Raw genomic sequence first — 27,536 nt, 5'->3', positions numbered from 1 at the left:
GCAGCTAGAAAATATAAAGAACTACAATCTAATAATAAAAATACAAACAACCCAATTCATGCTCTGAATAGACATTTCTTCAAAGAAAATATACACGTGAAAAACTGCTCAATATCATTAGCCATCAGGGACATGCAAATCAAAACCACAATGAGACAACACCTCACACCCACTAGGATGGGTGTGATCAAAAGAGCAAACAATACAACTCTCAGGGAGGATATGGAGAAATTGAAACTTCATATACTGGTGGGAAAGTAAAATGGCACAACTGCTTTGGAAAAACAGTTTCGCAGTTTCTCAAAAGATTAAACAATTACCTTATGATCCAACAATTCCACTCCTAGGTACATGCCCAAGAGAAATGAAAATGTGCCTACACAAAAATTTGTAACAAATGTCCATAGCTGCATATCCCACGATAGCAAAAATGTAGAAATAGCCCAAATATCCATCAAAGGGTGAATGGAGAAACAAAATGTTGACTACACATACACTGGAATATAATTCAACCATGAAAAGGAATTAAGCAATAATTCATGTGACAACATGGATGAACCTTGAAAACATGCTAAGTGGAAAAAACCAGACACAAAAGGCCACACGTTGTATGACTCCGTTTACATAAAATGTCCAGACCAGGCAAATCCAGAGACAGAAAGTAGACTGGTGGTTGCCGGGGCTGGGAAACAGGGGAGTAGGGAGCACCTGCTAATGGGTATGGTTTGGTTTGCAGGCGATGGAAATGTTAGAGCAGTGACGCCTGCTCAACTTTGTGAACACATGAAAATCGACTGAATGGTACGCTTAAACGGGGGAACTGTATGATATGTGAGTTATATCTCAATAAAGCTGTCATTAAAGAAAGCAGTGACACAGGGTAGGCTCAGGGATGAAACCACAGGATGCAGGTGAAAAGAATTTCTTCCAAGCAACAATCTAGCAAAGAAACAAGCATCTCCAGTGACAGAGTCTCTAGCACTGAGAACTGAGGGCAACATGATGGTTTCCAGATGCTTCCACAAAGGCCTCCGGGCCAATGCAGAGAATCTGGGGAGGAGGTGCTCTGTGTCCTTTTGTGCCTTTCAGTTTCCAGTCTTCTCATGGTAGTCACGGGCTTGGTGCTGGGGGAAGGTGGCCTAAGCTGAAGGCAGCCTGACGTGCGGACCAGATAGGTGGTGCATGCCGTAAGGTACACCAACAGCTAAAAAGCAGTCTCAGAAGAGAAATATAACATGGATCTAGTCTGAAAAATACAGAGGTGTCCCCACAGGAGCAGCCCCGACGCGGTCACCACCTACCAAAGCAGGCTCACCTGGTGCCAGGACAATGGGTTCGGGATCCCCTTGGTTTCCATAGTAGCAGATGACATCTTCCTTCTCTGTGCTGTGAACAGGAGGGTAGAGAGGGTCAGATGGGGCCACAGATCAGGCAGACCCTTCGCTGTCTGGCAGTCTCCACAGCCCTATCCCCAGCTCCCCTTCCAACAGCTGGCACAGGGACAGTGGCCTGCTGCAGCCAGAGGTGGGCTAGGCAGGGCCCCAGCCGCTCAGAGACTTGCAGGCAGGGCCATTGAGATTCCTGGCTCCCTACGGGGACCACTGGCCTGGGAATAGCAACACCTAAAAGACCCTGCTGACTCGCTGAATGCCCACAGCAGAGGAATTAAAGGCTGCTAGCGGTGACCATTGCAGGGGGCTGAGTCCCACACCTAAGAACACCGGTCCCCTTTGTGAGGACTCAGCCCCTACCCCTACACCTCATCCCTGAGCATTTCCAGACTAGACGAGATACCCCAGGGTAGTAGAGCCTTCCAAAGAAGCACCGAAGACCACATTTTCCTACTTTCATACACTGAGTGTGGGTTTTAAAATAGTGTAAAATGCTCCAGAGCTGAATATCTTCCAATTCCAAAATACCATAGTAAAGCTTTCTGCTGTAACCTGGAATGCCTTTTCTGCAAACTAAAGAGGGATATGTTCTGGCCCATGAGCCACTCTCCTGGTAGGGTGCTGGACATAGAGACCTGAGCCTTCAGGATGAGTACACATAGAAGGAAGGCTGGCTGGGAGGTCTGCGGAGCACCCCCCACCCGCCCAACCAGGCCTACCCCAGCCATTCCTCCTGAGCAGTGCTACACTGCAGGCAGGACCTCCGAGCCTCAGGGGGCTTCACATCCTGCTCACATTCTTCCTCCCCACAGCTCTTCACTCTTTTTTTAAGCAGTCTGTCTAATGACTTCAGAGATTTCACTTGCAGGCAAAATGCTAGAAAGCATGAGGACCTGCATGAGGACCATGGCTGGTCAGGTGGAAGGGGTACTGACTCAGGGACTAACTCAGGGAGGAGTTCAAGGCCAGGAGGACTTGAACTCCTCCTGGGACCCACCACCAGGGCTGCTGGCTGACCTCTGACTCTCTCCACCCTCTGGCCTGCGCTGGGATGCTCCCTGGGCCAACCTGGTCCTTGGGCATAACCCCCTGGGTTCCCCTGGCCGCCACCTGGCTGTGTCTGGGGAGGCAGGCCCTGGCCCTGTGGCCTGGGAGCCAAGATTTCCACTCAGGCTCTAAGGTAACCAAACCCCTGTCCCCCCCTGACCCTTCTGCCTATAGGACTGCCTGCCCATCCCTAGCCTCCACTCAGAGCACGAGGTCTTCATCACCCAACCACTTGACACACTGCTGAGCACCAAGTCCTGCCAGTGTTCAAGCCAAGGGGCTGGTCTCGTAGGCCAGGCCAGACATACACAGAACTGACAGGCAAAGCAATCTGTAAACTGACACAGAGCTGCCAAAGGTTCCAGCAGGCCCATGCAAGGAAGAGAGGGCTCCAGACAGCAAGTGCCAGAGCCAGCAGCTGCCCATGCCCTCGGCCCTCCTCCCAAAGGGCACCGCAGCCTCTGGACTGATACATCTACCTGCAAGGCGGAGCAGGACAGAACGTGCCACAGAGCAGGCCCAGAGCTCCCAGGGCAGGAAAGAGGCCTGTGGACCCACCCTCATGAGAGGAGGCTGGCTCAGGACAGGCATCCGTTCATGAGCTGACAGCGGGGCACTGACCACTCCCTGGCGTCCACCTTGGTGGAAGAATCCACCAACTTCTGGGGCTTTGGAGGGAGAGAGGAGGGGAACAAAGAGAGGGCAGGAGGGAGGGAGCATGGAAGGGATGCTTACTTCACTAAAGAACAAAATACGCAAAACCCCTGCAGTGCCCACAGCCACGTCTCCCACGTGCGCCTCACACGGGTGGGAGCCCAGCACGCCCAGCCCACGTGGTGGCGCAATGCAGGCTGCTCCTGCCGACACCTGAATTGACTGACTGCTCTTCAAGGCCCTCAGGTAGCAGAGGGGCAGACACCCGGCCAGGGCCTCTCCACACTGGCCTCCCCTCGTGCCACAGCCCTTCTGCTCCCCTATCCAGCACATTCCGCCACATGCACTGAGACGGCCAACAGCGTTAGCTCATCTGTCTGCAGACAGGGACAGGTGGTAGGTACTTTGGCACTGAGCATGCACACCCTGCGCCCTCCCCCGCTGCCCTGCTCTCCAGTGTCTGACTGATGGTCCTCTGGGGTCCCCCCAAGAAGATACGGGTGCTGCGTTTCTCGCCCTAACCTGAGCCGGGCACCAACGATCACTTCACCTCGGGGCTCCGTGTCTGCAGTGGGAAGTGGGCCACACTGGTGCCGCAAACAGTGCCTGTGCAGCTGCTGCCTGAGCTGGTGAGGGGCCGAGGCCAGGGTTCAGGCCCGGGCGCTGCAGAAATAAACACACTCTGGGAGCCAGGCCACGACCCAGTGGCAGCCAGCATCAAGTGGGAATGAGCTCGGTGCTCCTTCCCAGCCTGGGGCAAGGCTGGCATGATGCAGCTGCTGCCTCCGGTGGCACTCAAGACTCCAGCACAGTACCAGGGCACCCCGGGCCTCACCTCGCGCCACCAGCGGTCGTGGCCAGGTCACTTGCCTGTCTGAGATCGCTGCATCAGTGCATGGGTGGCTCTGAGGACACGCTGAGTGCTGCATGTGAGGGGCTCAGCATGCAGCCACAGGAAGCCACTAACTGCTGCTACAGCCACACAGCTATCAGCCCCCTGCGGCACCCCTCTGTGCCCCACAGGGGCCTGGCAGGGCTCCAACTGCCACTTCCCAAGCAGCACGGGCCCCTGCACGTTCCCAGCAACCTGACTCCTGAATCTCACAGCCCCTGAGCCCCTCACAGAAACCAAGATGAACACCATGCTGCCTGCTCAGACCCAGCTCCCAGGAGATGCTGCAGTGGGGCCCCAGCGCTCAGCAGCACGCAACCACCACGGGGTCCCAGAGAGCTCCGGGACCACTGCCAGGTGTGCTTGCAGCTTCCTTCTCCAGCCTGAGGCACCTCCACCCACCAGAGAAGTGCAAGTGAGGTACAGCTCAAAGCAGAGAGCTCCTCAGCCACAGACATGGGGAAAGGACCTGGGGGCACAGGGGCGGATGGAGGCAAGGGTCACACCCTGTGCTAGGAGAGCACCCTGCAATCATGCACCAGGCCTCTTAGGGCAGGAGCCAGCAGCCCTCATACTGCCACTGGAAGCCCCACTGCAAAGCTCTGCTTCCCAAGACCCCACAGCAGGGGCTCTGGGAGGGGCTGGACCCTCAGGACACGCTCCAAGCCCACCAGGAGTGCTGTCCCTGGAGAGGCTGCCACAGATGCCACAGCACCCCAAGCTGAGTGGCGGGGCAGGGATCCTACTCCCTGCTGAGTCCGCGACCCAGTCTTGTAGCTGCCCTCGGAGGGCTGAGGTCCCCTGCCCGCCAGACTCACCTCAGGTCGGCTGCTATGAGGTTGAAACCATTGTACAGGTGACCCTCTGTGGAGACCTTCTTCAGGTAGGATAGACTGTCCATGTCCGTGGTCAGAAATTGGGCCACAAGTTCACCTGCGAGCAGGGAACAGACACCCATGGCCGAGCCAGCAAGTGTACCCGTCCCTGGGGAGACTGATGGTCTCGCATGGGCTGGCTACATACACCTCACTGACCCAGCAGCCAAGGAGGTTGACAAGGAGAAGTCTGTTTTTATTGGTTTTAAAAATTGTTTTCCTCCATTACGCCCCCATATGGAAACGAGCATGAAGGAAAAACCTTCAGTGGGGACAATGCGTATCCATGGAGCTGTCCTCCCAGGGGCATCTGCTCCGCAAACCTTGGACAGGCTGGGGACAATGACACGCAGTCAAGAGTGACACAGTGCCTGGGGGACAGGCACGAAGCACATCTCCTGAGGGGGTGAAAGGTCAGTGCCATGGGTTTCGCATGGGCCAGGCTGAGCGTGATTCCCACAGTGAGGCCAGTCAGCGGACTGCAGGGCCCAGGAAAATGTGCCCTCTTCCCCATTCCAGCTCCTCCCCCGTCTGCAAGGCCCCACAGCCTTAAGCCAGCCCCCAACCCCCCCCCCATGGCAGCACGGTACCTCGGCCCCTGGCAGCAGGGTCCTGATGTGGCTGCAGGTAGTTGGTGAGCGCCGCCAGCTTCCCACGCGTGCTGATACCCAGCCACGTGCCTCCTTCCTTGCCTTCCTCCATGTCGAGCCCTGGACAGATGCCAGCATCACCACCAGCAGTGCCCACCCTATCCCTGCGTCCTGGGGAGTCGCACCTCAGTCCCACAGCCCTGGCTTCGCAGTGCGGGGCAGCAGGACACTCAGAAGCCGCCCTCCCCCAGCCCTGCCCCTCAGGACAACTGACTCCCCAGGCGGCACCCTGGAGCTTAGGCTGACACCCGGCTGGGAGCAGAGCACCAGCTCTATCGCGGGAACCTTGTCCCGGATCTGGTGCAGGAGCCCCGGCAGGCTAACCTCTCCTCCAGGCCTCCGTGTCCTCGTCTACAAAAGTCTTCCAGAGGTGCCTCCTGCCTCCCTTCCCCAGGGTAACAGCCCCTCCCCGCAACACACACACACTTTGGCCTCCCCTCTGCGCCCTGCGGCATGGACACACAGCCTGCCCTGCCCCATAAGCCCCTTCTGGTCTATCCCAGCCCAGGATGGCCAGGATGGTCCCGACCGTGCCACAGGCTCCCCTCAGCACTCCTCCCACGGCCCCACAGGCCTGCCCCATGGCCACTGGAAGAGCCATGGCTGACCCAGCCAAGGACCCCCCACACATATAAACAACCCCCTGGGGTTACTGTCCTGCTGTGCCCAGAATTTACACAGCACGGGGCTCCTCACCAGCCTGCCACCTGTTCCTGTCTGTACATCTAGAAATTTCCAAGGTTTCCTGTGTGGTTTCTGACGAGACCAAGACAGCCCAGGGACCCAGCCTCTCCTCTCTCTCACTCAGTCATCCTGGGTCCCCGCTCACAGCCTCTCTGTAGCTTTCCCCACCAACGCCCCGACCTCCCGCCCAGGACAGTGCCCTGCCCTGGCTGCCCCACTCCCGTCCTCCTCTCACACAGCCCCAGCAGTGTTTTCTCCACACCACTGCCCGGCCACAGACTCCACAGAAAGCCTCTGCAAGCGCCACAGCTGAGCTTTTAGACGCTGCAGGCAGAGCAGAGCACACGCGGCCTCCCGGGGCCCAGGAGGCCCCATGCCCAGCACACTGGGCGCCCTGTCAGCCCCGCCAGCCTCCCTCGTGCTTGCCTGACACCTGGCTCACAGGCGGAGGGACTCCTGCCCACCCCTGGGGCAGGATCTGCTCCCTGTCCAAGTGGCTCAGGGGAGCTGTTGGCTTAGTGGGCAGGGGACCGGGGCTCCCCTCACAGGAACTCCTTGTGAAGCTCCCACCCAAAAATGTCCCAACCAAACCTCAGCTCCCCAAATTCAGACCAGCTCTCACTGGAGCAAGGGGGCTCGTGTGCAAACAGAAATGTGTACAGATATAAGCACATGTGAGCACCCTGCCCCCCACAACTATGACGCTGCACAGAGTGATAGAGTGTGGACTTGCACCTAACACCAATACAACCACGAGCACACAGGGAAAGTGTGGATCCAAATAAAACCAACTGATCCTTCCAGCTGCTTCTCCTGGGGATCCACGATATATGTAGCCACATGGACAGCGCTGGCTAGACGATTCTGGGGCTGGCCAACCCAACAGTGGCCCCGGGCTGAGCCTTGAGAGCCCACCCCCAACAGACTCATCAGAGTCCACTCATTCATTCTGAACTTACACAGGAAACAGCACTCACAGCAGTCAGAACCACCTGGGGCTCAGACCTCCTGCCCCATGGTGGCCATCCAGCATGAGGAAAGACTCACCACTGAGGATCTCGTTGTTGTTCCCCCAGAAGTCTGCTGTCTTGGATGGTCTCTGGTAGAATTCATCCCTGTTGGCTGCCAGGATGAGCCTAGAGACAGAAGCACAACTGAAACTCTCGGGTCAAAATAGAAAAGCCACGTTTTTTTCTCTCTGGTTAACAACACCCGCCTCAGTAACAACATGGGCAAGTCCCAAAAAGAATAGGAACCCACAAGGGACAAAGGTTGGCAGCAGTTCCAGGCAGTTGGTTTCCAGGGAGCCCTCGGCCAGACTGTGCCCTGGCCTTGCAGATGCAGCGAGGCGATGGGCGAAGACGCATGTCCACACCGTCCAGGGCCGGGAGACGGGGGGCCAGGAGACGGATTCCAGCCCTGTGCACCAACTGCCCACCCGGCACCGGGCTAGGCAAGCAAGACCAGGGGCCAGGCCAGGGAGGGCCCTGAGGATGAATTCTACCAGAGGCACCAAGCACATCCTGGTACTCAGGCGGCAGGCGGTGCCCCTCCTTCTGTCCATCTGTCCCTTCCTCTGAAGACACCCCAGTGCACGGGCCTCCAAGGGCTGCTGTCCTGAGTTTAGGGTGTCTTGGGGAGGGAATGGGTGAGAGTTTCTCTGTGTTTCACTAGTTTCTCTCATTATGAATCAAGTGTTTCTTTGGCAATTAGAAAAGGTGTCACAATTTTCAGAGCCCTGGTTTAGAGATGAGAAATCAAAGTTGCCAGTCAGCTTTGTCATTTAAATAAGAACATAGATGGTGGTTGAGTGGAACGCCTCTCTAAGAAGTGGTCATCAAAGGGCCCTCTAAGCACCACAGCTAGAACACAGGAGAACAGAGGACAAGGGGCCCGGGTCTGGGGCCTGGTAGTCACACTGGGTCTGAAACCAAATTAGTCTGGTCAATGGTCACATCCTAAAAAATCGTCAAAAATAATTTCTGTACCGTCTAGTTGATTTCATAAATATTTGCTCGTGGTACAACATGAATTATCAAAGATGTTTATAAAATTGAAAGTGAACTCAGCGCCGGGCCATGGAAGTGGGTTTCACCCCATGGACACAACGTGCGACCCTCACGCACACGCTGTACTTCCCCACACTGCCCCCGGCTCCAGGTGCCAACACAGCCGAGGACTGCACGTGGCCGTGGGACACTCGGGTCTGCCCCGGAAGCCTCGCCACCTTCGTGACACCCAGGTAGCCTGCAGCCACTCACCCCTCTACACAGCCAGCTCCAGGGCCGCACCAGGTCTCAGGGACGTGCACCGGAGGGGGGGGTCCCCGCCCTGATATGAGCCCCAGCCGCACACAGAAAAACCCTATGCAGCTCTAACTGCCAAGCTCCGACCTGGACCCCAGCCTCAGGCTGAGGGAGACGGTCTGAGGGAGCAGCCAGCTGGGCCCTGAGCCCTGCTTCCCACATCAGCTCTGTCCCTTCTGGAACCCAGCCACGGGTGTGTCCTGGCTGGCCCTGCTCCCACAGGCTGCCTGAACGGGCCATCCTGGTAGGCGCCCCTTTACCACGGCCTGGATAGCAGTCAGGAGGAGGAAAAGCCCCATGTCCCCGGGTCGGGGGAGACTCCACATCTGTGGTGGGGATGCCGCCGGGGCCAGGCTCCCCGCTAACGTCATGGGTGGGGGCTGTTTCACAGGGTCAGGATCAAGGGTCCTGCCTCAGATACCCAGTCCTCCTCTGCACACTTGTCCTGCCACCTGGAGAGTGGGGGATGGGGAGGCCAGGAAGGCGGCACCCCAAATGAGGCTGGTGCTGTTGGCTCCTGGTTTTGATTCTTACCTAAGGAAAAATCAGGGTGGCGGGGGGGAGCAGAGCTGAGTAAAACCTTCTGTCCTAAGAGTTTCAACGGATTCTTTTTAAAATAAGGAAAATTTACGTGTGTTTGTAACCAGGAACATTAATTGCTGGGTTATTTTCACTGAACGAGTCCCTGTTTAACTGAATTTCATGGTTTGCTGGGGATTTCATTAAATACATAATTCAGAGACATGCAGGCATGATGAGCGCCCACCTTGAGGCTCCACATGCAGGAAGTAGCCCCTCAGTCACCACTTCTGGGACAGCACCTCCGATCAAGGTCCATCTGCGTCACCCTGCCCAAAGGCAGGGGACATGCCCACCACAGCAAGGGGCGAGTCAACCTTGGCTTTGTTTTATTCTAATCATTGAAACCACTGATTAACCATTCATGACCAATGAGCACTCCTCAGCAGCTGCTGAGGGTGGGCCTAAGTTGAGTCTGTGCACCCTTTGGGGAGGGTGGGCCTGTGAGCGCACAGTTAACTTTGTACATCTTTGTGGGGTATGACCTTTTCTTCAAAGAGCACATGTCCCTTTGCAATCAAGGAAATTATATCAATAGAATCCCATCAGACACAGCTGCCTCTACGGAGGACGCCAAGATTGTCGGGGCAAAGTTGCAGCCAGCGTGGAAAATTCTGTGTTCACATCCCACAAACCCCAACGTAAGTTTAGATCTACTAGGTTCCTTGGCAGAGTGCCGCAGTCATACTAGAACTAAAAACAAGAGCAAAACCAACAGGCACCCAGACTACACTCACACTGGGTAGCTGCCACCAAAATAAGGAGGTCCCTAGTGCCTGGCCACAAAGGGCGTGGGGAGCAGAGGCTGCTGGGACAACCCAAGCAATCACACCCTTGGGCAGGGGCCATGATGCATTGTGTCCAAGGTGACCCCTGGAGGGAGTGACACCAGAAGAGCCTGCCTGTGTCTGACCAGCATGCAACCTGGAAGGCAGACCACACCTGTACCGGGGCCAGCCCAGCTCCCAGGGGACAGACAGGGAGACCCGGGGGAGCCTGGGAGAAGGCAGCAGTGGCATGTGACATGAGGGGCCGCTATGTCTGCAGGAATAGGTATCCTCAATAGGGAGGGCAACAGGGTGGCAACAAGAGATGTAGGGGTTACAGACTGCAGGGTCTGTGACAGCCCATTCCAGCAATAGGCTCGGGGCTCCTCTGCAGAGGCCATATTCGCATTCACTCCCTGGGCGGCGCCGAGCTGGCTGCCCTCCCTCCCCTCCTTCCCCGCAACAGGGCCACTCAGGCAGTGTCTGCTGAGTCTGGGCACAAACCACCCACAGGACACATGTTCTGAGTGGCCCACACCCTCTCCTATGGGAGAGACGACAGGATGCTCAAACACAGCCCGAGGGAGGGAGAGATGCTTCAGAAACCATGTCTTCCACCAGCAGGCCAGCGGCAAAGTGGCAGTTCCCCAAAAAGTTAAACACAGAATTTTCGGAAGATCCAGCAACTCCACTTCTGGGTACATATTCAAAAGAACTGGAAGCAGGACCCAAACAGATGCTTATGCACTAATATTCATAGTAGCATTATTTACAATAGTTCAGAGGTAGAAACAACCCAAGTGTCTACTGGTGGGTGAATGGATAAACAAATGTAGACCATACACTGGAATATTAGTCAGCCTTAAAAAGGAAATTCTGACACATACTACGACACGGGTGATCCTTGACGACGTTAAGCTAAGTGAAACAAGCCAGTCACAAAAAGAGACATATTGTATGACTGCACTTATATGAGGTGTCCAGACTAGTCAAGGTCAAAGAAATATAAAGAAGAATGAATAATGGTTGCCGGGGGGTGGCGGAAGGGGAAACGGGGGTTATCATCTGATGGGGACAGAGTCTGAGAAGATGAAAAGAGCTCGGGAGATGGATGGTGGTGATAGTTGCATAAAAACATGAATGTGCTTAATACTATGGAACTAGATACTTACAAATGGTTAGAATGGCAAATGTGTATGTTATGTACACTTTATTGCATACACACAAAGCACGCTCTCATTCCTGACTATTGCTACGTAAGGGGCAGGTGATGATAGAGCAGTGGACAATAGCAGGGCCTCCTCCCCTCCGTGCCAACGGCCCTGGCGCTGTGCCTACCCTGCTTCATTGCTTCTCCTTCCACTCCAGGCACTGGGAACCCCTCCCAAACCTCTGACGTGCCCAGGCTCAGCTGACCAGGCCTCTCTCACCAGCCTTGCAGCAGCATCCCTCCCATGATAGCCCCCTCCCTGCTCCTCCTGTCCTGTCCTTGCATCACACATGTACGGAAGCACGTACAGAGAGAGCCTGCAGCCTGCCCATTCTCACCATGCGGACACCACCAGAGCTGGAACAGATGCGGCCCCCAGAAGCCCCTCTGGCCCTCCCGTGTGGTCAGGAAAACACTGAGTGTATTCATTCAGTCACCCAGAGGAGGCATATTTAGTCTTTGGCTCTAAGGCTATCTCGAATCCCGATCCACGAGGAGTTAGCTGTTATGAAGACAGCTCCCAGCAGTGATGTATAGATCGTGAGCAAAAGCAAGAGAGATCTGGGCTCACCTGCCTCTCTCCTCTTCACACTTTTATTTTACTTGCAGGAGGCTGGGGATAGCCTTGGGGAAGAGCACTTCAAGAGGGGATGTAGCTCAGTCTGGGAGTGACAAATACAGGCAGTGATGGACTTAGCGACTGTCAGGCTGCCTCTCCTCATTGGACAAATTCTTCACTTGTCGGGTGGAGAGAGAGTTGTTTTGTTGGTGTGAGGAAGTTCAAATGAGCATAGAAGAGTGCACAGGAAAGCTCAGTAGCCAAAGGGGTGGACTGGGCCAATTACCCATCTATTGCACCTTAGCCCCAAATTCGCCCTTCATTGCCATCTGCAATAACAGAGCTGAACTTTGCAGCTGGTACTGTGTTGTTTTGTTAGTAGAGGGCGCCAGAGAGACACTAGAGGAGGAGAGGCGTCTTTTCCAGGCTTCAGTGTGCTTCCTGGGAGGCTCCCACCACACCACGCACGTGACTTCCCTGGCATCAGCCTCCTGCCATACATGTGGCTTCCCCAGCCACAGCAGTAAGCAGTACCCAGTGTCCAGCTCCTTCTCTGAAACAGCTGCCAGCACGCTTGAGGGCAGTCCAGCAAGCTCTGCCGGTGCAGCACCCCGGCGATTTCTCAGTCACCCCGTGTGCCATGGCTGTTCCTCCCCGGCAAGGTCTGGATCCCAGCCCGGGGGTGAAGCATGGGGCTCTTCTGTGGGCACTCCAACCCCACTACCACTGCTCATTCTGTATATTGTACTTGCCCTGCTCAGATCACTGGGTCTGGATCCTGTCCACCAGCTGCACCCTGACTCACACAGCTCACCCTATTGGGAGCCATGCAGGGTTGGCTCCCAGGCCCTGGCCTGGCCTGGCCTGCTGCCCTCTCCTCTGCAGGAAGGGAACCCTGGACACTCTGCATCCTCCATTCCCTGGCCTGGAATGAGCAAATCCAGCCAGTGTGGGGCGGCATAGTGTCTGTGATTTGGCACGGTGATCAAATCCAAAAAGCTAGTTGAAATAGTTAAAATCATTGCTGGTATAGATTTTAAAATGATGAAAACTTTGCAGGCAACTGCACCAGTAAGCGGTTTCGAATGTCACTTTTGGTTGTAGGTTTCATCTTAGCCTCATTCTCTGAGGGATAAATTATGATGGGTCCCTGCTGGGGTGCCCCAGGGAATGGAGGGGTGCGGTCCAGAGGCTAGAGTCATAGAGAGGAGGGGGTCCTCAGTCTCCTGCCTCCTCCAGCTGGTACCCCCAGCTTCTCTCACCTCCCTGCACCCTGCCAACATTACCCAGACTTCTCCTGGCCACACAGACTAGCCAGTCCAAGTGAAGCTCTCGCTCACTGTCACCCCAATCCTACTACCCTCTGGTTCTCTGTCAGGATCCACAGGGCTGTTCCCCTGCCTTGGCCCAGTTTGCTCCTCTGTCCTGCCCACACAGCCACCTTTAGAGGCTGCGTCTTACTATATTTGTACATGGACTCAGGGTCTTGACCACCGAGAGGTATTCCCTCCAGCGCCCCAGGCAGAGTGACCACTGTCTGAGAGGGCACTGCCAGGCCTGTGCAGCTCATCCTGGCGCCTCCTTCTCCCCACCCGAGGGCGGCAGCAGCATGCCCCTGCTGCCGGGGCCACCCACAGGGGCACTGAAGACTGCGGGGCCCCCGAGGCTGAGCGGATGATGGCAGACTCAGAGTGAGGGGGTTACCTGTATGCATTTTTGGAAACAGGGCGAGGATCGAACTTAAAGAAGATGATGCACATGGGTCCCCGAGACTGGCTTTGCTTACACGGGGTCACACAGTCTGCGGGAAAAGGAAAAAAATGAGTTGAGTAAACAGTGGACAATAGAACCACTCTCCCTGAACCTGTAATGTTCTCTGACCCGGAACAGAACCAGCTCTGTAATGCCCCTGACCCTCGCTAGATGTGCCAGAGTCACGTGCCGGATTCATGTGCCCAACACCGTGATGCTCACCAGCACCACAGTCCTCTCCCTAAACACACACACTCGTCAGCACTGGTCAGACCACCCTGGCGCTGGCAGTGCTCACTGGCCCTGGAGCGCATGGGCGTGGCGAGTGGGTGCTAGCAGAAAAAGCGGCAGCAAGAGCGTGAACCGCAAGCACAGCTGGAGCAGTGGGCAGGTCAGCCGGCCCACACCTGCCCGGGAGCAGGGCTCCACAGCTTGCTCCCTGCCGCCACCCAGACTGCTCCTTCCTTCCCCAGGCCACAGCACCGCTCCAGCCCCGAGCCATTCAATGCAGGGCCACGTCACATCCACCTGGCGTGAGGATGTTCTGCGGCAGGGTCTACTGCAGGCCACTGGCACACGCCCACCACCCACGACAGCCCAAGCACAGCCAGGGGCCCACAGGGCCCTGCACGCCCAGTCAGCAAGGGACAAGGGGCCAAGCGCATGTGCTGGTGACATGGACACAAACACAGGTGATGGGTGAGGACTCAGTGTGCACCTCCTCCCCTCCGTCCAGCCACGCACGGGTCCCTCACCTGGGGCCACTGGAGCCAGCAGGATTTTTTCCCCACAAAGTGAGATGAGATCTCAAGGCCACCAATCCTGAATAAGGTGACTGTGTGGGTCTCTAGTCCTGCATGTGTGTGACAAGCTGGGACATGGCTCCAGGGCACCGTCAGAGCCAGGCATTGGCCAGCAGAGGCTGTACAGGTACTGAAGGGAGCCACGGAGATGCCCCAGAAGAGCCCGGGGAGCAAGCAGGGGAAGGTGTGTTCAGCGCATATGTACGTATGTGAGGCCGAGGGGTCTGTGCATATATGTAAGTGCATGGATATGTCTACATATGTGCTTGTGTGTGCATGTGTACATTTATGGACGTCTGTGCAGACATGTGTCTAGAGGGGGCCACTGAAGTCCAAATGCCCTAGCCTGGGCCACTCTGGGGTTAGGGAGGGTCCATGCAGCGGCCTGGCTCAAGATGTTAAGCGTGGTGCCTGTTAGAGCAAGGCCTGGGCTCCACCCAGGGGGGAACATCTGTAGAGCAGGTCTGCCAGTCGGGGCCTCACTGGGGACAGGGGTGGGGCAGGGGAAAGATGCCCCACGCATCCCAGCCTTTCTCTAATCTTCAGTGTAAGCCATAACTGCTCTGCCACTCTCGCCTTTCTATCCCAGGCGTCCGCGCGGCCACCCAGGGAAGGGGGCAGCCTGCTGCATGTGACACCATCACAGACCCCTGCAGGCCTGTGGGCAGCGGGCATGGCCCAGAGAGGTCCAGTTCCCTGCCTCAGGCCCAGGCCCCCGCAGCTCCAGGACAGATCCATTCCCAGCTGTGGGGACAGGCCAATGAACAGTGATGGTGAGCGCCCCTCTCTGATGTCAGTGAGTCACTCCCGGTTCTTGGGTCACTGAAATGAAAACTTTCCTGTCTCAGGACCCACAGAAGCGGGACATTCCCACCGCACTGACTCTGCCAGCACCGCCTGGGCGGGTGAGTTGGTAGGAGAGGCCGAGGCCACAGAGTACGGAAGAGACAAGGAGGGGCCAAGGCCAAGGTCAGCACCACAAACACAGCGTCAGCTGAGAGCCACTTGGAGGCTGCTTAGCTCCTGGGGCTTCCTCGTGGACAACGCCATGGTGTTCCCACTACTCCACTCATTTCTGCTCGCTGGTCTGGCTACAGTGAGCAACACTCGCCGAGTGAGGGTGGGCTAGATCCACAGCCCCCCAGGGTCGCAGGGATGGCCTACAGGTGGAGAAAGCCCCCAAGAAGGTCCGTAAGTGCAGCCAGGGCCACACCCAGGGTCCAGGAGCCCTGAAGCCAAGACTTGGTTTGAGGAGCTCCCACACTGGTAGTGTCCCTGGGCACTTGGCAAACCAAAGTTGTCATCTTCATCTCAGACCACCAAGAAGTCTCACAGATAATTTCTAGGGCAAAGAGTAGTGCACAGTCAGAAAGAACCACATACCAACACAAAACATCATACACAAGAATCAGCAGAAAGAGATCCCCACAAGTGTCATAAACCAACCATGCTCTGCTTGCAGGAAAAGGGACCTTGGGAATATCTACAGAGAAAAGGAGGTTCACAAAACACCAGAAAGAACTCTCAGAAACGGAAGCTATAGGTAACTACAAATTAAAACTCAGCAGTGCATTTCATAGTCGATTAGACACAGCTGATGATATGAGTCAGCAGAACCATCCAGAACGCAGTGTAGGGAGACAGGAAGCATGCTGGGCCTCCCAGGATTTCGGGTGTCCCACCCACTGGGCATAGCTGACAGAGTTCCCAGCGCCTGCCACTGGCCACCCTCCAGCACAGAAGTCAGAGGCCACTCAGCCCAGAGGAGCTGGTCCCTCTCAGACACAAGAATGCGCCACGCAGCTGGTGGTGTGTGTGGCACCCAGGCTGCCGCAGTCAGTGGTAGGAGCCCCGCCTGCCTATCCCTGCTGACATCCCACTGGTCCGGAGCCCCGCTGGACGGGGGGCTATTCTGAAGGCCACCCCCCCAGGGATGTGCCACTCTGGGCTATCAGCGGAGGAGGCCACCGTGTCTGCCTTGGCTCACCACGTCCCTCCCTGAGCCACATGGCTGGCAGCTCAGTGAGCAAAGGGCAGGTCTGGCCACTGATGCTCACAGGCCATGTATAGAGGCCCCACCCCCAACTCAGCTGCAGGACCCCGCTGGCCTAGCTGGCCCATGTGAGTGGCAGACGAGCCCTCCAGATGTAGCAGGGAGGACCCTGTAGACTGAGGAGAGGCCACCGAAGGGTCTCCAGGCAGCCTAGTGCCAGAGGTGTGTGGGCACAGAGCCCAGGGCTGCGGCCATGACGAAGATGCAGTCATTAGGAGGGAAGGACCAGAGGAAAGCCAGCCCCTGGGGAAGGGACCATCAGGAACTGCCTTTCTCTCCAATCCCTCACCCCCCACTCAAGCCAGGCTCGCTGCCCACCGGCCCCTCCCCTTCCTGGCTTCACCTCCCACCCACCCCCCGCACCCTTCTTTATCTAAACCTGACATACTCCCTCAGCAAACTCCTGGCAGGTCCCATGGGTACTGGGCCCTTCCTGCCATGTGCCCCCACCCAGGCCCACCACGGAGCTCCAACAGCCTCCCCAGGGCCTGGTGAAGTCCTCCCCAACACCCTGCTCATTCAGCTACCTCCTCCCCCTTGCTGACTTTCAGGGCTCTGCGAACAAGCTCTGGATACAGCCTGTGTTGTTGCAGTCGCTGCACCGAGGGCTGGGTGCAGAGAAGGTGGGCAGGCAGGTGGCTGGAACTGCCCGCAGCGGCAAACAGTGTCCTGCCTGCTGGGTCTCTCAGGTCCTCTGAGAAAATGCTCCTCTCCACTTCCCACGGCTCCAGGGCCAGCAGAGGAGGGGCTCCAACAGGTCTCATCGTGCCAGGTAAGGCTGGTGGCATCTTTGTTTCTCAGGAAGGGCTCACCCTGAATAACACCTGAGCTGGTAAAATCTGTACAGGGGGGAGGGCAGCATCCCGGGAAGAAGCATGCTTGGCTTTCTCAGGGACACCCCAACCCCACCTGTCCCTACCTCCACCTGGGGATCAGCACAGAGGCGCAGGCCGGGGGGAGCATCTGCATGTCCATGGGAGCCCAAGAAGTAAGGGCTATGTGGGTTCTGGGGTTGCACCTGAGGGCAGGGCAGCCAGAGAAAAGGCAGGCAGAGGAGTCCCATAGGATCTGACCAGGAGCTTTGCCACGGGCCTTAAGGTGGGCATCTAAGCAATGCGGGAAGCCATGTCCCATCTCTGTGCCCTGTGCCCAGGGAGCTGCCTGCCCCAGCAGGCCAGAGAGGCCAGGAGAGTACTATGCACACTCAGCGAAGCCCACGGATGGCAGGCAGTGAGCTGTCCCAGGCCAGTCCTCTGCTTTTCCTCCCTTTCCCTCACTTGGCCTCCAGGCAACCGGGACGGCAGCCAAGGAACACAGGGCGCAGAGAGAAGGGCCTCTCACACAACTTGGCTCTCTGGCCAGTGGAGTCAGAGGAGGCTGGGCCCCAGGTGCCACAGGGCAAGGGAGGGGACAGGTGGGGAGCCCCTTCCCATGCTGGGCACTTTATGGGTGTGATATCCCCTCATTGAGAGCTCAGCTTGAGGTCCCACGAGAGGCTCATTGGAGGGGTGCCTGCTGGCTGCACGCAGGGTGGAGAAGCAGGCACATGTGGGGTGCTATGGTCAAGTGGGCCGCCCTGACCTCACATCTGCTCCCAAGCAGCCGCCCAGAAGGCCAGGACGCCCCCAGCACCGGGCCTGCACATCCACACCACCCTGGCACGTGCACAAGATGCTCCACCCAGCTTCACTGTGGAAACCCTGGGCAGCCAGCACGACTCCTGCACGGCCCCGCTGGCTGCACTGCTCTCCCTCCGCAGCGCATGAGAAGCCCCTGGGAAAGCGAGTGATGGGCAGCCAGCTCTGTCCTCGCCACGGTGGAAAGTCCTGTGTCCATGTGTGGTCCCCCCGGGGGGGCTCTGTTTTACAATGGCCTCACACGCAGGGGGACCAGTCCATAGAGACGGAAGACCCCAGAGAGGGGCCCAGGCCAAGGAGGGGAGGCTGTGCGGGCAACAGTCTGGAGGGACCACACGAAGAGCTAGAGAGTGGAGCCCGTGAGGTGGCCAAACATCCTGACAGGTGCCTGAGACACCGGGCAGCGCTGCAGAGCAGCGGGCAGCAGGGCCGGCCGTGGAGCAGCGCCATCTCTGCTGCAGGAAGCGTGTCCTTCTGCGCTCACCGTGAGGCCCAAAGGGGTGCTCACTGCAGCCTGGGCTGTTCTGTACAGAAAACCAGGGACCGGTCCCACTAGGAGGAGGCTGGCGTCAGCAGTGCCCACGCCCCTAGAGTGTCCTCACTGTGGCTACTTTGCAAGGCCATGTTCCATGACTCACATGGCCTTGGACTCCCCTAGCTGCAACCAGGCAGTCTTCATAACCACCGGGATTTCACATAAAACCCTGACTTCTGTGAGCCTGGGCAAGTGACAACGCTGCTGCTACAAACTACCCAGGACTTTTCTGGAACTGAACAAAAAGCAGCATGAAGTCCTGCTTAGAACAGGAAGATTGCAGCTCTGGGCGCTCATTCTCTCCGACAATGTCCAGTACAGACTGAGACTGTGACAAAGGTTCCCAGCCCAGGAACTGCCATTCAGGCTGGGGAGGTATACGAAGCTGCACATGCACAGATGAGACCAGTGTACCCACACCACACGTCTGCCCACACACTGCTGCTCACCAGTCACTCAGTCTGGGGCTCCCACTGTGACCTTGGCCTGACTAGAAACAGCTAAGAATACACTATTGCCCCTGGGGTGGCCTCCACCAGCCTGAGTGTGCGTCCCTGCCAGGTCCTCTCACCTGCAGCCCGGGCAGATCCACGTGTGCACAGCGGGGCTAGCACTTCCCATGGACACATCTCTGGGCACACCTGAGCCCCTGGAGGAAGGACCGGTGAAGCATGAAGCAAAAGGAAAGTGTCCTCTTCAAACCAAAGCCAAGAGCTTCCCATCCTCTCTAAGAAAGCCAGCTGAAGCCTACCCAGATCCCAGCTCAGTGAGCTTGGCTTTCCCCTGTCTAACCCCCTGGTAATTCCGAAACACAGGAAGAACGGGTCACAGACTTGGCACCAGTCATTCTTAGTGCACTGGCGCTGGCTACAAAGCACAGGAGCTTTCTAGGCACTCACAGCCCATCTGCTGACGGCGCTTCTGAGCGCTCCCGGCATGCTGCATCCTGCTGCTCACCCACTGCCTCCGAATGGCCCCCTCCAGCTGGCGCCTCCGCCTTCCCCCTCCCCTGCTGCCCAGAGGACCAACAGGGCTGTTCCCAACAGCCAAGTGGAGCCGGGTAAACTGCCTGTCAGAAGGATCAAGCTCTTCAGTGAGTCAAGCTTCCAACCTCACTCTGTGGCATCTAACAAGAGCACAAAAAGAAAATGACACAGGCAGACAGGCCTGGCCAAAGACAAATCAGAGTAACATGCCAAGAAATGGGGCAATGACTGCAGTGGCTCGGGGAAGGGCCACAGGGATGGAACCTGGCACCCTGATAGATTGGCCGAGAGCTTGCTGACCAACAGTGAGGATCTGCTTCCCTGGCCCCCCCTATGCTTGGCACAGAGACAGGTGGGTAAAAGGCAGGGCGACCCAGCGACCTCATGAAGGCCCTGGGGAGAGGAGGCAAGAAGGGCCTGCGGGCCACTGACAGGGCCTCATTGTCACTGCCAGCCCTAACAGTAAAGGACCCTGCGTCGGGGGAGGTCTGCAGGGGGCTGGCAGACCTCGGTACTGCTGGGGACAGTCACATACCTGTCTCCAGACCCCACCTGGCTGCCCATCTCACCCTGCCCCGGGGCTACGAGCATCACAAACTGACTGCCACCCACCCAGTGCCGTCCAGCACCACCTCCTCCAGCGTTTGCATCGAGGGCTTCTCCCTTCCCTTCCCTCCCAGCCCACCCATTCTTTCACAGCGGCTGCAGGCTCATCAGTCCACCCAGTTCAGCCTCTCTGTACCCAAGCCCAAGGCTCCGCACCTCCTGCTGCCACAACCAGCAGCTCCTGGGGGCGGCAGGGTCTGTGGTTGTGATTCCTACTCCCAGGTTACCCAGGAACACACTCTCATCTGGAAAATCTCCAACTGTGCGCATCCAGCAAAAGCCCCATCTCCGGTCAGCTGTGTGCGTCCATATCTTTCCCAGCAAAGTATGCGTGTATGGCATTATCACACAGGCAGGATTTTGTTGCCTGCCTTCCTCACGACTGGCTATGCAGGTCCATCCTCACCAAAGGGGTAGTGTCCCCAGACTGCTTGCTGTTGCCCACCTTTCCTTGCGGGCGGAGTCCTGTGCACAAGCTCTGCACATGGGCAGAAGACCTTCCTAGGACAGTGACCCAGGAGGCAGAATGGCCCCGTCAGAGGCTGAGGCCCTCAGGTGAGCACACAGGGCCCAACTCCCTCCAAACACCCGGTGCCAATCTGGTCCCGCCCCCCGCCTCCATCCCTGAGCGGAACCTGACACAACTCACCCTCCTGACGTGGCAGGTAATGCTCTCAACAGCTTCCTTGGCATCCTCTAGTGACAGCATATCTTATCCCCTCTCACAGCCCCATGTCCATGAACCACCAACTTGGACACTGAACCCTGGGCCTCTGTTGCACTAATCGGTCATGCAGTTGATGTGGTGTGGACAGGCATGCCCTGTTTGCTCCGCGAGCCACAAATGTTTTCTCCAAGTCTGTCCCCTGCATTGCTGCCTTGCCTGTGATGCTATCAGAATGTCCTGATTATTGACCTGGCCAGGTAGCTCAGTTGGTTAGAGCATCGTCCTGATATACCAAGGTTGTGGGTTCGATCCCTAGTAAGAGCACATACAAGAGTCAACCAATGAATGTGTAAATAAGTGGAACAACAAATCAGTGTTCCTCCCTCTCTCTAAAATGAATAAATAATAATAAAAGGATCTGATTATTTTTTAAAGATTTTATTTATTTATTTATTTATTTTTAGAGAGGGGGAGGGAGGAAGAGAGGGAGAGAAACATCAATGTGTGGTTGCCTCTCGAGCACCCCCTATTGGGGACCTGGCCAGCAAGCCAGGCATGTGCCCTGACTGGGAATTGAACCAGCAACCCTTTGGTTTGCAGGCCAGCACTCAATCCACTGAGCCACACCAGCCAGGGTGGGATCTGATTATTTTTTAACATCTGTTATTTTATAGTGAATCTTCCCATCTTTCCTATGTAGGGGTCACCCTTCCTGTCCAAAATAAGAGCCGCTTTCTTGACTTCCTTGTATGGTTGTATTTTGGTTTAGCTCTCAGATCTGCCCAGGGGCTGTCTGAATGGGTAGTGTGAGGGATCGACTCCCGTGCTTCCGTGTCCAGGGCATGCAGTCTGTCCAACTTCATCACACCCGACAGCCAACTGCACAGCCCCTCAGGGCCCTGCATGTGCCACCAGGTCGCTCAGCTCCAGCGTGCAGGCTGGTATCTGGAGGGCAAGTCTCCCTTTTGGCTATTCACACAGTCTTCTAAAACTCGAACTGGGTGTGCCATGCCCCACCCTGCTGGCCCCCCAGTGCCCCTGCCCATGAAACAACACAGGCGGGGAGGTCTGCAGCCTGGAACCGAAAGCCACCCTATGTCCATTCACAGTGGCATCCCCGTACCAGAGCAGAGAGAAGTTGGGGCAGAGCCACCTGATCTCTAGGACACTAAGGGACATGAGAGAAACATCTGTGTGCTGGCGATGGTTTCCACACCCTCACATGGAAGTAACTGTGAGGCTGGGCTCAGTGCCCCTTCCATGGAGCTAGACACAATGTAGGTGTGTTTGATGTCAGGGAAATAAAATGGACTGTCCACCATTCAGAGCTGCCCGTGAGAAGCAAGTGGACAGACCCAGCCCTCCTTCCCCACTGGCTTTGAAATGTTTCTCTGGGCGAGGGGAAGGGGGTGAAGCAAAAAAGGCCAGAAGAAGCAGCTATTCACAGAAAATGCTGAGAACAGACTCAGCCCTGGCTCAAAATGCCTCAAAATAGGGACCAAGCACCGCTGGGCTGTTGTGAATTGTGTACAACAAGGCTACCCACCGGAGCTGACATCAAAGCTACACCTGACCACTGGGGCAGAGGGATGAGGGGGACCTGCTCCCTCAACAGGGTCACTTCCCTTTGTCAACTAAAAAAGCAAACAAGGCATCTGGGCAGTGGGGAGATGCCAGGTCAGAATGCAGAAATGAACAGGAAGGACAGAATTTTCACCACAACACAGAGCCAAGAGGGCCGAGAACTCAGGAAAGTGAGGCTCCCGGTTTACATCAAATCAGTGTGGGATGCCCTGGCTGGTGTGGCTCTGCAGGTTGAGTGCTGGCCTGCGAACCAAAAGGTTGCCAGTTCCATTCCCAGTCAGGGCACATGCCTGGGTTGTGGGTCCAGGTCCCCAGTTGAGAAGCAACCAATAAATGTTTCTCTCCCCCTCTTTCCCCCTCCCTCCCCCTCTCTCTAAAAAGTAAATAAAATCTTTAATAAAAAAAAAAAAATCAGTGTCCTACCCAGCTGCCCACGCTAAGACTCTGGACAGAGGTTAACTGGTCCCTGGAGTCAGGTCTCATTTCATTACGCCAAGCACTTTACACATTTGGAAATATATTTTTAAGTCTAGCGAGCCTGTCTATCCAATCTTGAGGAGCCAAGCAGAGCAGGGGATCCCTCGGGCTTCACACAGGAAAGCTGCAGAGCCAGGCACCTCCTCCTCACCCTGCACCTCGTCTCCCCCTCACCCCGCCCCCCCCCCCCATAACAGCTCCCAGGGACGGAGCTGGAAAGCGTGAGCTGCTCTTTTCACATGACGCCTGGAGTCCTCCTGGCGGCTGCCACAGAAGAGGTAAACACACATGGGAACATAGTGTCGCTGTTCCCGGCCTTGGCTAAGAAAGCCCTGACGTCTGTAAATATCCTAAGTAGCCGGCCCACTGCAATGCTCCACCCTCCTCACCACTCGGCAACTGAGGACTCCTCGATGTACGCTTTGTCGTTTTGACTGTTAAGTGGCATTTCACCATGACAAATTTTCTATAGTGATACTCTCTCCTAAGATCTTTGAGATGTTTTAGGAGCGCTAATTCAGCCTCACACCAAGTGTCATTGTCCCTTCACAGTTCAAAGGAGCAGCACAAACGAGGGGCACAGTGAGCATTAAGGAAAGCTGCAGTCACGAGGTAGCCCCTGCACCCCAGCCCCTCCTGGCAGGAACACTCGGCTTCCCCACAAGCCAGCCCATCCTCGCAGTGGCCCCAGCGACCTGCGCATTAACAGAGAGGAAGGCGCCACCTTCCCCACCAACCCCTCCAAAAAGGATGAAGGCAAGCACTTAAAGTTGGCATGGTGCTGAAGACCTCGATGGATGAACCCCATGTGGCAGCAGTCACCAGGAGCCCAGGATCAGTCTTTTACTTTGAACTGCGCATATATTATTTTTGCAATCTAAAAGGAAAGTGGAAAGAGAAAGAAAAACGCTGCACTGATAACCTGAAACGGCAGCCCAGTGGTTCTGGAATGATCTTATTTTCATGGAACCCATAACGAACCCCATGGTCCAGACCAACAAACGCATGGCTCTGGGGTGCTGTGCTCACACGCAGACTGACATGTCAGCAGAGGGTGGGCCCTGCCCTCACACACCTGGGGCGTCAGTGGCAGTGTAACCCCACCTCTAGAAGCCTCCCAACCTCCCTCCTGTTTCTCTCCAGACAGGCTCTGGGGACCCCTCCTCTCTCCACAGAGGTCCTCAGCAGCACCACCTACGGTGCCTTCAGAGAGCTCGCCCTCAGGTCTGGAGGCCAGTCCGAGAACACCGCACGTGGCTACAGCCACGGGGAAACACAACCAAAATGACAGCCCTCAAATAACGACACAAAGGAAACGTGAGGCAGTAATACCAGCTCAGGGGCTGGGCAGCCAGACAGAATGGTTGGCCTGTTGCTTTCATTCAGGGAAGGACTGTCGTCACCACACATTGGAGCAGGCAGCGTGGCCTGGTCGGAGGGGCCTGCAGTCCGTGGACACGTCATAACATGAAGCTACAGAGCTGGGGTAAATGGTCAGGGGCCTGAGGGTGGGAGCACCAGAGCAATATACTGTGTCCCATGGGGACACTGGGATCCTGGAGAGGGAGATTCTGCTGTATCCACCTGCCAACACAACACAGCCATCCTCTCCACCTGACAGGTCACCTGATGCAGGAAGACTCCCAGGAGAGAGACCCAGAAGGAGCAGAGGCATGAAGAGCCAGCTCTGGCTCTGAGTGACCTTGGAAATACCATTTGCCCCTCAGCCTGAGTTTTCTTCACTGTGAACAGCGTTTGGCCAATGAACACTTGCTCCAAAAGGTTACCTAGGAACCAAAGGTTGCCCACAGGACCAACAAAGTGTGAAAAAGCACTTCCAAAGCACTACCAGCTGGAAACACCCCTTATAGCTGTCACCACGTCTCATCTGCCTCATGGAAGAGGGCGCTGAGCCCAAACAGCAGCAGCAAAACACTGGTCAGCAGGTCTGGAGCCGGACGACAAGCCAGGCCTGTACCAAGCATGTGACATATTCGTGAAAGAATGGTGGCCTGAGGCTCTGGGACTGGTCCAAGGGCAGAAGGTTCCCTCTAGCTGTGGCCTAGAATGAAGCCAGGAAGCATGAAAGGTGCTCGGGTGAGGGAAGGGTACTAACAAATGGGCCAGATCTCGCCCTGGCTGCAGCCCTACCCAGCCCCCACCCCTCATGCCCTGGGAGTAGAGTTTGACCACCTGAGCCACCCCAGGAAGGTCTTGTCCAGGCACAGAAATAACCCAGCATTTGCTGCCTACTCTGATACACCTTCGCTGTCACCCCACTGCCCCTGCAGCAGGACGCAGGGAGGCAGCACCGTGACTCAGGTCTCCGTAGCTGACCGACACGGTGACCCACCCACCCTGCAGCCACCACGCAACTCCCAGCACCGCCAGTCTCTACTTCCCTGCAGCGAGACCAGCCCTGCCTTCCAGTGGCCTCCCTCACCACCACCCCATCCGGGCGGGCGGGGATCACTGGAAACGCCTTCCAATAACGTGTGGGGACCTCCGTCGGCCGGAGTTGGTTTGGTCTCCCCAGACACTGCCGCCTGATTTCCACTCCACGCCTCAGAAAAGAGAAACTGAGGCAGGGCAAGGCGGTGGGACCCCGCCCCTCTCCCTGCCCCGCGCCTCCAGAGCCTCGCGTCCCTGAGCCCGGGCCCGCCCCGCGGGGAGCGGAGTCCACCGGCCCGGGCAGCCAGCCGCGCACTCACCGCCTCCGCTGCCGCCGACTTCCGGGTGCCGCGCCCGCGCGCCGCCGCCACCGCCCAGGTCCCGCCCCTGACGCCGTCTTCCAGCTCCCTATTGGTCTTCCTGATGAGGGGCGGGCACATCCCTTTAACCTGGGGTACGGTTGGCTACTTCTGCTGTCGCTCGGGGGCTGCAGCCCTCCCGGGGCCCCGCCCCCCAGTCTGCGCCAAGACTCGGGGTTGAGCTGGCGTCTGCGGTCCTGTGACCCCTGCGGCCGTCCCAGCTTTCTCTCCATCCTGGCCCTGGGGACGCCCGCGGGAGGTCGCAGCCGCCCCGGAGCTCATGCTTATGAGGACCCGTCAGGGCCGCGGCCTGAGGTCCTGACGCCTCTCGGTCACCTAACCACCTGGAGGCCCTCACTGGAACTACTAAAAGGGTGCTCACTTCCGGACCCGCCCCTTAGGTTTTTGTCCTTGTCTCCTCGAGACTATCCAATCTGGGCCTCTGGACTTGGCCACCCACTCCGCTGCAAGCCTGATACCCTGACCATCCCCGCCATGTTCAGCACAGACCCTGTACCAGGCATTCCAGCCCCATCCGGCCACCGTAGCCTTTGAGCCCACCTGGAGGCTGTTCTGCAGGTCCAGGTCCCAAGGATGGAGGGCTGGCCCAGCCTGATATATACTAATGAGCAAGAGGCCCTGAAAAGGCACTGGTGGAGGCCTTCTCAGCTGGACAGAGGAGGCATTCACTGGGCTTTCTGCCCCTACTGTCTGGGGCCTGAGTGTAGGGCAAGTAGAGAATCAGAGGCTCATGGCGGCTTGCTCCAAAGTGGGCATTATGCAAACTATGACAAGAATGACAATTATATTAAGGATAATAACAATGTGCTAAGCACTCTAAATGCAGTGTTTCAGTACACAAATATCATTCATCCCATTTTACAGGTACAGACACCAGGACTCAGAGCAATTACAAGCCTTGCTTGAAGTAAAAAAAAAAAAAAAAAAAAAGTGGCAAGTGGAGCCCTGTCTGGTATGGCTCAGTGGACTGAGTTTCGGTCTGCAAACCAAAAGGTCTCCAGTTCAATCTCCAGCAGGGCACATGCCTGGGGTTGCAGGCCAGGCCCCCGGTTCATGCAGGAGGCAACCGGTTGATGTATCTCTCACACATTGATGTTCCTCTCCCTCTCTTTCTCCTTTCCTTCTTCTCTCTCCAAAAATAAATAAAAAATTTTTAAAAAGCATCAAGTGGCAGTGGCTAGATTATCTCCACAGCCTGGCGTTGAAGACCTAGGCACCTTGATCCTGACTCAGTGTGCTGAAGCCCTGAGGAAAACTGGAGCTCAGGGGACGGGCCTGGCTCATAATCAGTAAAGGCAAGAGTCAAACCCAAAGCTGCATGACATCCCCAAAGGCCCACTGCACACCACTCTTTCACAGTCTCATCTGTGTTCCTCCTGGAACCCAACAGAAGCATTTTGTAGGCATGGGGACAGAGGGCTTCAGATGCCAAAGGACTCATGGCCAGCAGGTGGCAGACCAGCAAGACACACAGTCTCCCTTGCTGTTCTGTTACCACTGACTCCACTCTGGATGACATTTGGTGCTAGGGAGCAAGCATGACCAATGAGATGGGTTGAGGTGGGCATCTGAGCCCTGGGGTCTCAAGGCTGCAAGGGGCTCACTGACATCCCATATCCTTAGACAGGGAGCTCACTCCCTTATGTGGCCATGCCTTTGGTCTCTGAATATCTGCAAGTGTTGTAAAGTTCTTCCTGACATCCAGCTGAAGCCTTTTCCTCCATGTAGCTTTCCTTACATGCTCCAAGGATATCTCTACAGACCTGACCAGTGGCTGAGTAGAGAGAGTGGGAGATGAGGAGACTGGGTACTGGATCCTGTGGCACTGAGCGAGTGGTGGAGACCATGTCTCTTGCTCTCTGACTTTCTGACCCCCACCTGCAGCCTGGATCATGGTGGGCCCACTGCCAGACAGTGGCAGAGTCCTCTTAGAAATGTCATTGCCCATCCTGATCCTCTGTAGGTGCTGGTGATCCAGCTCAGGGGCAGACGGGTGTCTGGAACCCTGTCAGGAATTAGGAGGGAGAGAGGCAACTGTGGGGCTGATTTAG

At 56.6% G+C, this 27,536-nt stretch overlaps 1 protein-coding gene across 7 annotated transcripts in view; it reads right to left on the bottom strand.

The window, feature by feature from the left end:
* TANGO2 (transport and golgi organization 2 homolog) overlaps positions 1-25,462 on the bottom strand; it is a 33,023-nt gene extending 7,561 nt beyond the window's left edge. For 2 of the 7 annotated variants that reach the window (XM_054592764.1, XM_054592771.1), the window contains exons 1-6: positions 18,966-19,273; positions 13,319-13,415; positions 7,241-7,329; positions 5,450-5,569; positions 4,803-4,917; positions 1,316-1,386 (exon numbers count right to left, since the gene is read on the bottom strand). In XM_054592764.1, the coding sequence (XP_054448739.1) occupies positions 1,316-1,386; positions 4,803-4,917; positions 5,450-5,569; positions 7,241-7,329; positions 13,319-13,415; positions 18,966-19,116 (643 nt within the window). In that variant the 5' untranslated portion in view covers positions 19,117-19,273. The other 5 variants (XM_054592767.1, XM_054592770.1, XM_054592768.1 and 2 more) reach the window with 5 other exon arrangements.
* Between the last annotated feature and the right edge of the window lie 2,074 nt (positions 25,463-27,536).

Source organism: Pteronotus mesoamericanus, unplaced genomic scaffold (genome assembly GCF_021234165.1).
Source record: "Pteronotus mesoamericanus isolate MK-2021 breed Mesoamerican mustached bat unplaced genomic scaffold, CSHL_Meso_final scaffold_371, whole genome shotgun sequence".
Lineage (NCBI taxonomy): Eukaryota > Metazoa > Chordata > Mammalia > Chiroptera > Mormoopidae > Pteronotus > Pteronotus mesoamericanus.
Note: the sequence above shows the minus strand (reverse complement) of the source record. Positions and strands in the feature narration are given on the sequence as shown.